At 39.7% G+C, this 16,392-nt stretch overlaps 1 protein-coding gene across 1 annotated transcript; it reads left to right on the top strand.

The window, feature by feature from the left end:
- Nucleotides 1-9,230: 9,230 nt before the first annotated feature.
- On the top strand, nucleotides 9,231-11,947 carry LOC140312542 (homeobox protein Hox-D9b-like). The gene is made up of 2 exons (XM_072390326.1): nucleotides 9,231-9,915; nucleotides 11,703-11,947. Exons 1-2 carry the CDS (start codon nucleotides 9,231-9,233, stop codon nucleotides 11,945-11,947), a joined length of 930 nt encoding a protein of 309 aa, XP_072246427.1.
- The last annotated feature ends 4,445 nt before the right edge of the window (nucleotides 11,948-16,392 follow it).

The following is a 16,392-nucleotide window of genomic DNA, read 5'->3' on the forward strand; positions in this document are numbered from 1 at the left end:
CAAAAATGAGTGACATTACAGTTATCTCCTCATTCATCCACCTCCACCTCAGGAGCCTGGGTAGAATAAGAGCAGAGGAGAACACGAGAAAAACACGCCATCACCTGGTAATCTCGTGCTAATGTTAACGTTACAGCTTCACTAATGACGGACATGAAAACAGTGTCTTAATGTTAACGTTCACCGACTTTTATAATGCTACGTAAGGTCAGCAATTCAGATAAACAATCATACTTACTTTAATGTTACATCTCTTAACACACACTCAGAGCCAGTTCACACAAAAGAAAGAAAACACAACTGTTATGTGTGGCCAGGTAATGGCCAGGTAGTGGTTTGTGAGCTGATCTCTCCGCCCTCTCCTTCCTCTTTGTCGTCCTCCACAGGCCAGGAGGCAATTGGTAATCAGGTCGAGGATAAAGAGGGAGAGGAAGAAGGCCGGTTTTACACTCTGGAGGCAGCAGCCGAATTGATGGTTTGCTTTCTTTTGATTTAATCGTTAACCCTTGTTTTTTTCCTTATTATCCATCTGTCTTAGATGGCAGAGTTTTTTTTTTTTCTTATTTTAGGTTGTCATGTTCGTTTGAGTTGGAGACTGCCGGTAGTCCCGTCTGGTCGTTTTTGTTTTTTTCAGTAAATGGGGAAAGCGCAGGGTGCGACGACCCACTGAGTGGCTGGCCCTGTGTTTCCCCTTTTTGTTCCTTTTGGCCGGGTCTCCATCTCTTTTTGGTTCATAACTTCATGGGTTAACCATTAACTTTTTTTCCCTTTTCCTTTTCAGTGGCAACTTTTGAATAAATCTTGTCTTTTTGCAAACATTGAGTGGCGTCCTTATATGTTATGGTCTCATTGAGCCTATGTATTGTTTACATTTTATGAGGCCGTAACAACAACCTACCATTTATCGCGGCCGCTGGTCTCCTTTTCTTTCTTTCTTGCCGCCTCTAGATTGTTGTTGTTGACGCTGCTGCGTCTGTACGCCATGTGACGTCTTCTCTGGCGATCAAACACAATCGTTAACCTTTTGAGCATCTTTAGGCCTATTGATATGTTCACTATCTGATCCTGTAAAACATCTGCACAATAGAAGCTCACGTCACAGCTCTGTACAAGAGCAGGGGTATCCTGACCACCAACTGTTAAACAGAGGACACGTTATGTGTTCCTGATGTCAAACATTAAAGCAGCTATGAGTGATGTGCTACAGTCACTGACTGTATAATGTGGTAAAAAATATCAAAACAAGATGAAATTCCTCCATATTGTTACATTTAACTGTGTGCATGACCCCATAAACCACAAAAGTAATTGGCTCTACATTTACAGAAGTGTTTATCTGCCCACAGTCCATAATCACTGCTTTGGCTTATTTAAGTGTTCTTATGACAGCTTTTTGTTAATATTACAACCAAATATCAACATCCTTCTGAGGTGAAGTGTTTGCATACACTGAAGACAGCCATGAGTCAACCAGCATAACACCATGGTGAGGATTTGGACTGTGTTTCATGGCAAAAATATGTACTTTTACATAAAAAATTCACATGCAGGAACACATCCCACAGTCACTCTCACTGTAAACCTGGTCTTTGTTTCCTCACACCATAGTGTCCTCTGTTTGCTCTCACTTGAGTCCTAAACGTAATTAAACTGAGCTGAGATTTGTATGATTTATATAACTTTAGAGCAGCTTTCAGGTCTTCTTCATGGTAACTAAACTAAAATCTTAATTGTTTATAAGCTAAGAGTGTTTATCCTTATCCTGACATCACCGTAGTTAATGGTATCACATCCAGTGTTTTTTTAACCATTTTGTTGTTTGTATTTGACTTTTGTTTGAAATTTAAAAGCAGCAGCGATGCTTTTTTGTGTACTGTATAACTGTTGCAGTCGTGCTGGCTGTAAAGAGGTTTGATTGAAGACGTGCAAGCATGAAACCAAGCATAAAAACATGGCCTTCATCGGCCTTAATGGGACATTATTATCTCTGTCACGGCCATCTCAGTTCACCGCTCAGCATGCTTTTATGTAATCAGTGCCTCTATGGCGATTAAAGGGGGTTCAAAAATCAAACACATTATATGGTCTGTAACTAATAAGAACATCAGAAGGATCAGTCTGGGCCGCATGTGAGTTTGACCTTTCCATTAGGATAGCTCATTGAGATGTCTTCATAACGAGCTGACGTCAAATATTGATTAGACATATTTCTGTTAGGCGATAACTGTAAATTCTTGTTTGGCCGCAAGGTTTTCCTTTTGAGAGCCCTTACAGTAGTTTATGAAAACAATCAAGATGTAATCTGAGTACCCTCAACACCTCTATTTACTAAAACTAACCAAATGCAGGTTTAGTTCAAGTACTGACTATGCTTTAACTATAATGCTTTAACAATAGTGACTTCTCCTATTAAAGATGGCCGAGTCATCAGCCAGCAGCAGCATTGTGAGAGGAAACTGCAAACAGCTGACGCTACCACAGATTGTTACAGTAATATTTGATAAGTTTAACAGGATACTACATCCATGTAAATTAGTTATGCCCACTTATGCTTTTAGCCATAGCTGACAATGACATAATATGTAAACTTGACTTTAAACTCCATTGGGCTAAAATACAAAAATAATATTTCAAACATTGTGAATACTGATGACTCTGAAGACAAGATAGATATAAAATATCTACAAATGCATATGCAGAGTTGATCAATTTCTTTGAAAATGACTGATTGAAATGAAGACACATTGTCAGGTCACATTGAAAAATCGCTCACACTGCAAACTTTAAGTTGAGAAGGCAAATATACTCTTCTAAATGCAGAAACCCTAAAATGATTAGTGTCATCTACCTGATATCTGGGTCAGTAAGTGGCCTGCAGAAAATCCTTTTAATAAACTGTCCCTTCACGCACATCATAGAGACGTGGGCACGGCTGCAACACGTCAGTTTTCTGCAATCAGAAACGAGCTTAAGTGATGAAACTCACGCTGCACGTGCTTTGTTAGACTCACCTAAATCTGTTTTGTATGATAATGATGTCATTTTTCAGACCTTTTGCATGAATTAATTACAACTTAATTAGATCGAGTCACTGTTTTGTTGCATAATTACCATATGCCAAGCTTGCAGACAAAGTTCTGCCGTGGTCGTTAGCCAAATTGCAACATCTGACCTCTTCCATTCTGGTGATTATTGTTAATGTGATCTACTCTGTGTAATCATCTCTAAATGGTACGGACACATAGCAGGCAAATGTGAGCTTCATAGAAAAAAGCTTGGTTATTCAGTCAAAATAGTCTATGACAAACTGAGAAGAACTGAGGGAAAGAAAGATGAAGAACAGACAGCTTTCATGCAATCTCAATTAAACCGAATATACGTTTTCTTTTAATTTGACAGCTTGGGCACATAGGACAATATGGAAGATAACTGCGGCGAAACCACTTTTACATTTAAACAGTTTGTGCCAAAAAAGGTCTTCTAAATCCACTCCCTGACAAGACTTGATTGAGACTCTTCCTTTCCCATGAAAGAAGTTTGCGTTGCGTGTCAGGTGTTGTTTTAAAGGTTAAAAAAAATCTAACAAGTCCTATGATATGCATTTGCTTAGAAAAGCAAGCAGGCATTCAAAGGTGACGTTTTCCATGTGGTTATTATTCTTTTTTCATAGCTTCTGGCAGTCTGATTATATTTCATAGTCCAGGCATTTAAGTTTGGTGAAGTGATGCAGCTGTGCACGTGTTTGGGGTTGGCCGGGCTTGAATTAGACATGGCCCGACCATAAAAACATGCAGCTTTAGGGTTCAGGTTACTCAGAAGACCCAATGGGCTCAAGGCCAAACATCAGTCTATATTTTCTTCACTGTGCAAGAGTCACTTAAAGGTGGTTTCAGTGAGGTCTTAAAGGAAAGAAGCTATTTAAGGAAAGGCCTTTTATATCATATTAATGTCACTTAACTTCCAGGTCTTAAAATCAAGATGCAGAGCTGAGATTATATTCTAATGATCACCAACAAAGCTGAGCCAAGTATCCTCGCAGCCTTTTACCTTGCAGACATCACCTCTCTGTCCCCGATCTCCCGGGAAAAGCTAGTTGTCACGGGTACCGTCGTGTCATCGCCGTATTAAGAATAGGTGTACGGGTTTCTGTTTTTGTCTTACTGTAAGGAAAACGTGAATTTGAGAGGTGGAAATACAGCTGCGCATCAACGGAAGAAATGTGGGAGAAACAGTCCGAGAGTGAGATGTCACAGTGCGCAGAGCAGCGAGATGAGGGGCCTGGTCAGCGTCAACCAGGCCGGGATGGAGGGAGAGGAGGTTGCGCAGTTGTCCAGCTGCAGTGAAGGAAACTGTGTCCATGTCCACAGTGAGTGGACGTGACAAAACACTCTCATCTTTATGAGAGAAAGCCAATAAGCTCAGTTTTAAATGAGATCGCAGTTAATCTCCTCCCAGCTTCATGAAGTAAGATTTTCTTAATTAAGCTGCATCTACTGAAGGAAACTATTATTATTACTATTATTATTTTTATTGTTATTATTATTATTGTTATTATTAGTTCTAATCGTCTCTATCTCACATGCAGTGCAGTTGTGTGGGTATATATAGATCAGCTCTGGCGTTATCTCGTTCACGTATTCAAGTCACGCAACCTCCAGCCTGCATTGCTTGCAGGAAAACCCATTGCATTTTAATTTGAAAGGTTGGTCTTAATAATCCTATCGTCAGTTGAATATTCAATGAAATAACAACAAACTTCCAAAACTAAAGATTAGAATTGATTTTAATGAATTGGAAACCAAACGTCAATAATCCGCAGCCTTTTCAACAACTCTGCTAAACTACGGGGATTCAATAAGTCTATTACCATGGAATAATACGCACCCAGTTTTAAAACTTAAAACACTAAAAAGTGTCAGACAGCAACAGCAACAAACACTGCACGAATATCATTTTGACACTGGGCCTGTTTGCATATGTTTGCATCCAGAGGTTTTTAAATAAATTCCATCTCATCTAGAGCTGACAACATTTTACTGGTTCTGAAAATATCCACCTATCCATGGAGTTCATTTCATTCATAACTGATGAGCAGGGGCGATTAGTAATCACTGTATTTTGCTAAATCCAACCCTGACTGAAAATGAACTAAAAGTGTGCTGAACCTTCTTTGGTGTCCTTTGATGGGCTGTGAGGTACCTGAAGATTTGTTTACAGCTATTAAAAATGAAATCATATAAAAACATACTGCAGTCGTCATATCACATGCTGCATCAGCCCTCAAAACATAACACTATTTGTACTCTTGGGTCTCTTGGCTACTTGTGTTTTTGGGCTTATGTCTCTATTTATAAATGTTCCAAACTTGCGTGGACAAAAATATACATTAATGTTACATTTAAAAGTTTTCTGTGACAGTAAAATAACAAATAACTGCTTCATTACTGAATCCCAAACAAGTTTGGATACTTTTTTTGCTAAAATAAGAAAATATTCACTGAACCAACACAAATATCTGTTTTCTAAAAGAAAGTTTTCTGTTCTGCTGCCTGAGATCTCCAACAAGGTATTACCTTGGTGTTTTTTATAGAGTATCAAAGTGGAGTTAGTGTCATGCACAATTACTTTTGCAACAAATTAAGCATACCCGGAGGCACAGTTAAATAGGCTGTAAACTAAAAAGCATGTCGTCAAGGAGTTTTTTATGACCTCAGCGTTAACATTCCATAGCAAAGAGAAAAGTGATGTATGAAGGGAAATATGGAAAGGTGGAGAGGAGCTTCTCGGTCTTGTTTTCTGTCTTGTCCTGACTTTGAACAACAGGGGTCCAGACGGCAGAAATGCACAATGAGTCCAAGGCTGCTAATAAACCTTGAACCGCAAACAAATCACAACACACCCCACCGTCATAACCACCATTTCCACCATTGATTACTTTTATTGGGGCAATCCAGAAAGTCTGCTGCCTCTCTCTTTGTCTCACAAATTCTCTCAGTCTGTGTGAGGGTGAGAATGTGGTTGAGTGTGTATTTATGTGTGACGTCAAGCAAGTCACAGAGATGAAAGGGGAGATTGTGTGTCTGGTTGGAACTAAAGGAATTCAATCTCATGACCGACAATAAACTCTTACAAGACTTTCTTCTCCCTTTTTTAAACCAATGCTGACACTTTTACTGCAGATTTTTGTCAATATTTTTCATTATTGTCAATGCTTGTGGTGTTGAAATCTACTCACTTATGAAGAAATAGACTGGATATATCTATTTGAAAATGGGAGGATTCTGTGGGGTAAGCAGTAGTTGTAGGATCTGTAAATAATAGCTGGAGTAGGAATGGTTGCAGTGGTGGTATTGACTAATAGAGATAGTTGGACATGAAATGTTGTATGTTACCTGCAGAATTTCAAACATTTAAATGGTTAATAACACAAGAATGCCACTGCAGGGCAAACTAGAGTATGTCGTAAAAGCATAGACTGTATAGAGTCAGTAGCAAAGAAATATTAAAAAAACAAGACAGAGGTGTTGGCCTAACAATATGAAATACAGCTCAAGCACAATAACAGCCTAATGTGTCAAGTTAATTGTCTTTATACTCATCTCCAAAACTTGTTGGCGTCACTTCAAGGCAATGCTTGTGGGCAGCTTCGCCCTCATCTTCCCTTCTCTCTCGGTGTGTCATATAAATTTATACGGCGGCCCTGAGTGACTTTTACACGGCAAACACTTCGCTTTCTTTTACAGCAGCTTCAGCTTGACCCTCATCTCCATCACCAGGACATCCATCATGACACTGCCACCTACAGGCACTTTTCATTCAGCCGTTGAAGGCGACGTGTCTCTGGCCTGAATCCGTCAGGGTGCAGCCAAATTAAATGACGAGCGCTGATTCCTGTTTCTTCATATCATCTCTAAAAGCAGTTGTCATTTATAGTACTTACGCGCTAAGTAAAAACGCAGTGAAGAGCCCTGAATGATGATATATAGCAGAGGCCTTCAGAGTTGGCAACATAGATATTAAGTGATTTATGCTGAAAAGCTGAACCTGGAGACTCACAGAACCGAGCAGCTTCATGCACTTTAGAACAATATTTAAGACATTATTAAGTGGATGTCTGCACAGTGACATGATTTTAACATGTTTTGTTGAATGAACTCTTTTAATCCAGCTAGAAGTAGCTGGTGAGATGTCTGGAGTTGCATTCAATAACTATATGATGAAGCAAATGATGATCCAGCGATCGTATCAAGCGCTGGACCTGCTCTGATGGAGATCCATTGGAGCCATCTTGAATGTTTACATTTGGAAATTCGCTCTCGTGAGCTATTTCGTCTCATCCAGCCGGCAGATGGCGGTAAGGATGCACAAGAGACAGAGATCAAGGTCTACATTAGAGGCCTGCTGACCATCTTCTCCGCCTCCCGAAGGAATTTTACTTTCACAAACAAAGACGGACAGTATACTGAATTAAAAAGCTTCAAATAAATGTGAAGTTGGCTAAATATGACGCAGCTTTATCGATCTCACCGCTTCAAAATAATCTTCCGCCGTCTGGGGTTGTTATGGTCAATCTGACCTGAAGAGATATTTGCTCATCGTTTTGTTATTTGAATCCGAATAAATCAGCTCTGGCTGCCTTTATTTACCCCAAAAGTTCGTGATGCAGCCCATTTTAAACGGACAAAGTTGTACTATCACTGAGGGAGACCAAACGCGGCTGCTTGGCACACTGCAAATGTCTGAGCATTTGAAGGTAACCCATAAAAATGCACCCTAAAAATATTTAGTGGGGGTAACATTCTGGTTATATTGTATAAAAAGTACAAAGTGGTGTGGGGAAAGACTGAGATAATCAGAAACATTATAAATGAGTTGTTCTAGCTTGGAATCAGCTGCAATTTAAGTCGTAAAACACGAACTTTGTATTGCGGTGGTTTATGCCCCTGAACTTTCTTCAATTTTTTTAAGAAAATTGTTGTGCTATCGTTTAACACGCATTTGTTGCGTATTTTGGTGGGATAAAATAAGTCAAAGTACCACAATTCACATAGCATTGTGATTAGGTAGGCTAGATTTAATTTCCACAAAAATCCCCCGTCCAGTTTGGCAGATTGAAAATTAAATTGAATCACACTTTATGATTTTAAATCATATTTTCTAATAAGACAAATTAAATTTCAGTTTCATTTTCAAACAGTCACAGATGACGAGTGTTTGTTTCATATTTTTTTCCCACACATGCGCACAGTGGCCTATAACGTGTAAAGATCGTGCCAACCGACCCCGTGATAGCTCAACATGACTTTATCCCGAATCACCTCATTTTGCACAGCATTTGTGAAAATTGGAACATATTTCTAATGGCTGAGACTATAACCTTTCCTTTGCTCCTGGTATGAAATACTATAACATAAATCATGCCAAAGAAATATGTGTGCAAACCAACTCCGACCTGCCCTCGTTATGAACCGGATCAGTTACGCCAGTTATTTTTCTGTCTGAGATGTAAAAGCCATAAGGCTTTGCGCCAGCTTTTATAATTATGTTACTCAATAGATAAGGCTAAGCCAACGAGAGAGTAAATTATAGAAATGAAAGAAACGCACGAAGAAAGAAATTTATGCAACAGCTGGATTTAAAGAGTGCGTGTCCTCTGATACAAATCCAGGTGATGACGACAAACTGGATTCCTGAATTTCAGTTACAACAGTTAACGCAACAGAAAGCGTTGGGTTGTCAAAAATGAATTTCCAGAGAGAATATATCTTCACTGTCAGCTGGATAGATGTAGGAAATCACTTGGACACGCAAGCAAAAGCCAAAGTGTAACTTTCGTCTTTCATTTTGACACACGAAGGTGTTTTAGGCCGCTATACACACTTTAAAACATAAGCGGTTTCATGCTACTTTTCATCCAGCTTTTGAAATAGCAAAAAAAAAAAAAAAAAAAAATTGCATGTATATATTATATATATTATACTCTACATTCAGGTTCATCTGCTGCAGGCCACACATTTTTTAACACAAAAGCATGATTTGATTTATTTCCCATACTGGCTGAATACAGTCTAATCATGTGATCCACAGTGTAACCAATTGGCAGCCGAGAAGAAGGTAAGGGCAGGAAAAAATTACTACCATTTTAGGGGAGGATGTAAGCCACTATACCAGCCCATCTAACGTTTTACAGTCGCACTTAAGTGTCTTTTTATTGAAATAATAAAATAAACATGTCGCTAACGAATTATTATTCCATGATGGGTCTCCAGGCCGAGGAGCCGTACGGTGCACATTTCATCCCGGGAGGCTTGCAGGGTTCGACAGTCTCTTGCGCAAAGCCAGCCCGGGGAGCGGAGGAAGAGGAGGGGAACCCCGGCACCCACATCCCGGATTTTTCACATTTTTCCAACAAAGCAACCCTAAATGGCTTTTCTCCTTGGACAAACACGTCTACTTCTTCTTCGTCGTCTTCTCCGCAGCTGCACTCCGCCCCCGGTGCCTCCATCCCCGGCCTTTTTCATCCACATCACCTCCTGAACCACCACCACCACTCTTACTACGGCCCGCAGGCTCCGACCCACGCCGAACACCTCGCATCCGCGGCCGCGTCAGAGAGCAGGTTCGTCCGCTGTTGGGAGGGAGCGACCCCATCTTCAGAAACCGCATTGTCTCAAGTTTCGGCCACTTTCCCCGCGTGTCTCCCTTCTCAGGCCGACCTGTCCAATCCAAGCCCGACGTATGAGACAATTAAGCCCGAGAGTTCTCCGCCGTCACACGACAGCCCCGAAAATACCAGCTTCGCCAGTCCGGCTGAGGTGGTCCTGGAGCGGCTTGGGACCGCAGAGGAGCTGGGAAGGAAGCCTGAGCCAAAGAAGGAGGACGAGGAGAGAAAAACACATCAGCAGCTTGACCCGGGTAAAGACAGATACACTAAACTCGGGAATGTTTATTAGCTTTAAGAAGTGCCAACACACAGGTGTGTGTGTGTGTGTGAGTGTGTGTTTGAGAGGGGGATTGTATTTAAGTGAGTGTGTGGAACTTTTATAGCCCTATAAATGTCTTGTAAATGGTAAAATATAAAACTTTATTGTCCATTAAAATAATTAAGGTGCTATTGTTATTTAGCAATTTGTCACTAAAGTGGAAAAGCAGGTTGGCTTGCTGTGTTTTCTTTCTTTCTGATCAAAACTGTGCAACAAATAGACTTGTGAGTGACGCTTTTTCTTAAGTTTTTGACAAAAATATATTGGTCTGTGAGGATCTGATGATTCCAAAAGCCTTAATAATACGTAGTCCTTACACAGCGATAACCAAGTCATGCAGCATGCCTCATACATATTAGGGATATTGCTATTATTGGAAGTAGTAGGCCAGTTCTAACTTAATAGATGCAATTTCATTATTCAGTGTAATCCAATTATTTTATTGGCATGATTTGAATCCATTATTTTTTTCAAGAGAGCCTTGAGATCAAGAAACAGCACCAAAAAGAGAAACAACACAATACAATGAAAGCTCAATAAAAGAGTTTTTAAAAAAGGGAGAATGTTGGTGTCTGTGGGCATTTTGGGATTAATTCAATTTGCAAGTTGCATATTTGGCTTTAAAACCAGGTCTGCCAATTTCTGTGTGTAGATATAGGATCAGTTTAGTTTATTGAGGGTTTTAAGTGTCTGTATCACGTAATTTCGACTGCGCCTTGTATTGTGTTTGATGTAAAACTCTTATATGTTTAAAAATGGGATATACAAAAAAGCTAATTGTTGTTACATAAGGAATCTTTAAAGTAAAGCAATTACTGGGTTTTATGCTGCAGTTGATATGAATAAAGAGAGGATGGGGTCGTCTAAAACCTCAACAGCAGACCTTTTAGGTGAATAACGTGACATGACATTTGTTTTGATTTCTTTGCAACTGACAAAAATGACTCAGGTGAACATTTAAGAAAAAGTTTTAAAAAGATGCAATAGCTTTGGTTATAGCAGCACAAATAGTAAGTTATTAGAGTAGCAAAGATGCTGCAAAAATCCACTAGTTTTGAGGAGTGTCTGACACTCAGATGACAGAAAAAGTTTGAAACACTTTTAGCAGCTGCGATTATGTAAGAGTTCTAAGGTTTAACTCAAAGGTTTAAGCAAAGCAACTAAATGTTTTCCACCAGAGCAAACCTAAAACATTCTACTTGTTGCTCTCTTCTTGGCTGGCTGTCCAGCTTCTTTCTTCAGTGGCCAGAAGCAATGTCAAATCAGTCGAAGGGTTCAAATACTGCAGTTTATTAATAAGATGAAGAAAGAGGCTCACTGTGGCTATTTTTATTGGTTTATTCTCTGCTGTATTTATAGCTACTTGGTGTCCTTCCAAAGGTAGTCTGAAAAGGTCTATAGCTTGATGATGAATTATTTCAGGATCACATCATATGAAATTTATTGAAATCACCATGTTATTGTTTCAGCCTTTGTCAAACAAGCACTCTGCAGAGGAGTTAGAGAGAAGCGAGCGCTGTTTTCATTCATAAAGTTCTGTTTGGAGCATGTGGCGTCGCTTCTTTTTTTTTTAATGAGCCAAACATCAGAAAGTTTGTTTCTGAGTATGTTTTCTTCAGTCTTTGAACTCTTCACAGACACACACCAGCTCGAGCAAAGTAAATATACAGGTGTGTGGTGTAACTAAAACTCTATGCCTCCATGTTTCCTCTGCCACAGAAAATCCATCAGCTAGTTGGATCCACGCCAAATCGACCCGGAAAAAGAGGTGTCCGTACACCAAACACCAGACCCTGGAGCTGGAGAAGGAGTTCCTCTACAACATGTACCTGACGAGGGATCGGCGCCTGGAGGTGGCAGGACTCCTAAATCTGACAGAGAGACAGGTGAAAATCTGGTTCCAGAACAGGAGGATGAAGATGAAGAAGCTGATGATCCGGGAGAGGAGGAGTTTGAATGAATGATGGATCCAGAGGCTGGGCGTGTTTTTTCCAGGGATGGGCGAGGAGGTGGTGAGGTTATAGCTGACACAGCAAATGTTGTGCTCCAGGATGCCCAACATCAGCTGCCATGGTCAGCTGTTACCAAGCAATGGACTGTGGAGTTAACATGGCCGCCGTGGAGAAACTCGACGGGGGAGACTGGGATGAGTCGTAACACCTTTTAAAAATTCCTATTATTGCCTGTAGGGCTTTTCATGTTAGACACTGTGCTGGAGAATCCTTCCATCTGCATGTTTTAAAATGAAGACGGTCTTCAACTTGGGGTTGTTGTAAATAATAAAATGTTAACATTTACAGGGAGATTCAGGAACTGAATCAGAAAAACTTCATATCAAAGACTCGCTCATTTTAAAACTCATCTGTTTCTGAGGCTGCGTATCTGTTGTGTCTAAAAACGGAAGCACTTGACACGTACTTGACTTCACATAAAGTGTCGGTGCTTTCAGCCAAAATGTGAATCATGTTTAGAGTTCGACGCTGAACCTATCATCCCCGTGAAAATCGCTGTAAGTGAGCCATACAGTTTAGTACAGTTTACTGCAAGGCAGATATCATAGATACATCCCATGAGTGATTGCAGAGTGGAGCACCGGTCCACTTTGGCCCAGAAAAAAGTGTTTATTTGAAATGAAAGTGAAATACTTTTGGATAAGACTGCAAAAGAAAAAAGGAAGATGTTAGACTGATGATAAACTAAAGGACGAAAAACACATTTGCAAACGTGAACATTAGACAGTGATGTAATCGATGAAAATGGATTAAATGTGTAAATATTCCAGGTTTAGCCGACTTAAAAACGTGTATTTGAAATGATTTGCATGTTCGAGTGCTCAAACAACACTTGATGTTGTTACTCTTACGAAACAAACATGCTTTTAGTGTCAGTCGCATGACGCAGCCTCACATGTGAAGCCTCTGGAGGCAGCACGTGGCTCACGGTGACACGGTCGTGCGAATGTGGCAAACTTGTGAAATGTGTTTCAAATGCGATACAGTCACATTTGTCACTGTTTGCCCTAATAAGAGTGAAGTTCTCGCCAATAATACACACATGAATAATAAGAGGCGTTATCAGTGTGTCTGGATGCTTTAGCATATTTGAAAAAAGTTAAATACAGACAGCTAAACATCCAAGTTTGAAACTCTGATTTCTTTTAGTTTTTTGCTTTTTAATTCTGCTCATTTGGAATTTGACCCCCGCAAACCTTTTTAAAAACCTGGGACAGAGGCAACAGAAGAGGGGAAAGGTTGGGTACGGCTAAGAAATAAAAATAAGATGGATGGGTGTAAAGGCACATCCCAAAGAGGCTGAGTCTCTCAGAGGCAGAGATAGAGTTCCCTACGCTCTCTGTCAAAGACTCTGTGGACAAATATTTATATTATTTGATAGTCTAAGGTTTTTGATACCATTCAAATATTGAAAGAATCGGAGTCGTCTCTAAAACAAGCCTTAAATCAATACTGAACAACCTGATATTTGAATTCTCTGCTGTTGAACACAGTTCACTGCTTTCATCTATGCAAGTTAAAAATCGATCACTGATAGAAATAAACAGGATCCAGAAACAAGTTAATTTAAGGTGTAAATTCTTGTTGGAAGTCATGAGTGCTACGTCCTCAGAGACAGAGAGGAGAGTGAGAATGGAGCTTGTTTTCAGCCTTTACGGGTCTCCAGAGAAAATGTGTAAGAGGTACATTTTTACACAGGTTCAAACCAAAGTGGTGACACAGTAAAGGTGGGAAAATTGTGAGATGGTATCAGATTTTTTTTCCTGTTGTTTCCTTTATTTAATTGAATTTAATTAAGTTCAGTTCAGCTTCATTTATAAAGCACCAAGTTACCTCAAGGCACTTCAAATATACAATTCAATTCACTGCAATGCAGTTGCCATCCAATCAAATCCAGTTAATTAAATTCCAGATTAGTCTAATTAATACAGAGCCAATTAAATAAAAAGTAGCCAAGCTAAGGAAACCAACAGATTGCACCGAACCTTCCCTTTGATCTAATCTCCCATCCTGAGCGTGCATGAGGCGACCGTGTGAATGTATCAGTGTATTTTGTATTTCCCCGAACTCCAACCATGCGTTTTTCTGATACTTATAACCAACTGCTAGTCTACAGTCCTTCCAACCCCGCCAGCCTCCCTTATAACCATTTTCAAATATGTTACAGTTGTCCTAGAACACGTATATGACACTTTCACATAATGTAATACATAGGCTCTGATTTTATGGGTGTTTAGCTATTTTGGACCCCAGAAAGTGTAGTGCTTTTGGGATTTTTCAGCCTTTACTGGTAGACTGCGATGTTTTGTGCACTGGCCCACTGTATGTTATACACATCCTGCCGTGAGATCGGTTTGTTACCAGCATCTGTGATGGTACGAGGGAGCGTGCACATGGGTAACTTGCACATCTATGAAGGCCTCATTAGCCCTGAATGACAACAAACAGATTTTGGAGTGACATGCTGTCATCCAGCTGTCATCTTTTCCAGGAAAAGCCTCGCTCAGTTCATCAATACATTTGAATTAAAGTGGCAGTTCAGCCCAGTCACCTACTGAAAACATTTGGTGCATTACGAAATGAGCGGTACGGCAAAAGAAGCCCTGAACTGTTAAGCAGCTGAAATCATAAAACATCCCCATGTTACAACGACATCAGCTAGTTTCCTCAGACTGCCATTAAAGAAAAAGTGATGCAATAAAGTGGTAAAAAAACTAATCAAATGAAAAAACATTTCTCAGTTTCAACAGCTCGTATGTTGTCTCTTCTGTGAATTTGAATTTGAAGTTTAAATCATTTCCTACTCATAGAATTCCGCCGTTAGCTTTAACGCAGCATTTTGTTGATTTTGTCGGCTGAGCTGAACAACACTATGTTTAAAGAGCTGCTTTGACCTTGTGTTTCAGTTTCAAAGAGGGAATTTTCTTGGCTCGGGAACAAAAAAAAGGTCAACATCCTGATGTATGCCTATTCACAACCTCATAGAATATTACATATCTTGCATTTGTAACCTCAGAGTGGTGGATTAGGCAATCACCAGTCAAAGTATGTCGCTGTCCGATTTGTGGGATTTTGTATGTAAATACGGATAAAAGAAGGAAACCTGCAGGCTGTAAAGAAATTGAATAAAAGGTGCCACATGCTTCCTAATGTATTTCAGGTGTGTGTGTGCGTCATGCTCTCAGAGAGGCATGTGTGTCATGTGTATTTCAGTTTGCCTCCAATAGAAGAAATTGTCTGTGTTACAGCCAACCCTGGTCTCCCCTAAAGTATGAAGCAGAGAGGACTTTAAAAAGAAAAGGTTAAGCGTCCTTGTTTTGGTTTTCTAAACTTTGCATGTAGCCTTATGGGCGTATCTGTTGTTATCGTTGTTGTTGCTGGTGTTATCATTGTTGCTATGTATATCTGTCGTTGCTGTGGCTCTGATATGCAGATATAGTCATGCCTATATCCCACCACACACACACACACACACACACACCAGTCATGGCTAAGCTATGGCGTGACAGCAGTCTGTTGGTTATTTTTCTGTTTACCTCCTGTAAGAATAAACATCTACAGTTCCTGTAAAGCGCTTTACAAGGAACACATGTAGAATCAACGCACAACTATTCAACTTTAGAATGTATTACGTTATTAACTATTATATTAGGATTATTAAAAGGTATCTTTATGTGTTTGTTTTTTGGTTCTTTTTAAGATGATGAGATGGACTAAAAGCAACACATTCTCTCCAGGAGAAAAAGAGGGACAGCAGGCTATGTTAGCCTACAGCTGTGGGCCTGTGTTGTGATTTAAATGGAGTCGAGGTGTGATCAATAAGGCCTTCATCCAATCATTTAGACTAAATATGCTGCTCATGATGATTTCTTTTTTATTAAAATAAAAGACTGATTACAACAACATTGTTCATCTGTGTTATTTTCTTCTCTTGTAATTATATTTAAGGGATCTTAGACAACAAATGAGTCTGCTTACGTTCGTTTTTAAGCTTTTTATTTAACATCATCATCTAAAACGAGCAGTACTTTTTGTACAGGCTTGCGGTTAATATCAGGCCATAACAACTAAAAAAATGCTACGCATATAGCTAAACGTTTTTAAGAAATAACAATAGCCACATTGGCTTTTTCTCCACGTCTTCATCCTATTTTGGTAATCTTACAAGACAAAAAATAAAAACAGTGGGTCACATTTCACATTTACCTGGATTCTAGGCCAGTAATCCGATTTATTGTGTTTTTCATTGTGATTATATTCCATTGTCAAGGTGTCTCACTGCTCTCAGGTGTGCAGTCTGGGTTTGAGTCCACAGAGACACATTTCTGCCTCCTTGTTTTGTCAAAGTCAGAGCAGCGCCTCGTAGTTTCCCTCATTTATTGCGCCCATATAATCTC

The sequence above is a fragment of the Leuresthes tenuis genome, unplaced genomic scaffold (assembly GCF_036924035.1).
Source record: "Leuresthes tenuis unplaced genomic scaffold, fLeuTen1.0.hap1 SCAF_8, whole genome shotgun sequence".
Classification (NCBI taxonomy): domain Eukaryota; kingdom Metazoa; phylum Chordata; class Actinopteri; order Atheriniformes; family Atherinopsidae; genus Leuresthes; species Leuresthes tenuis.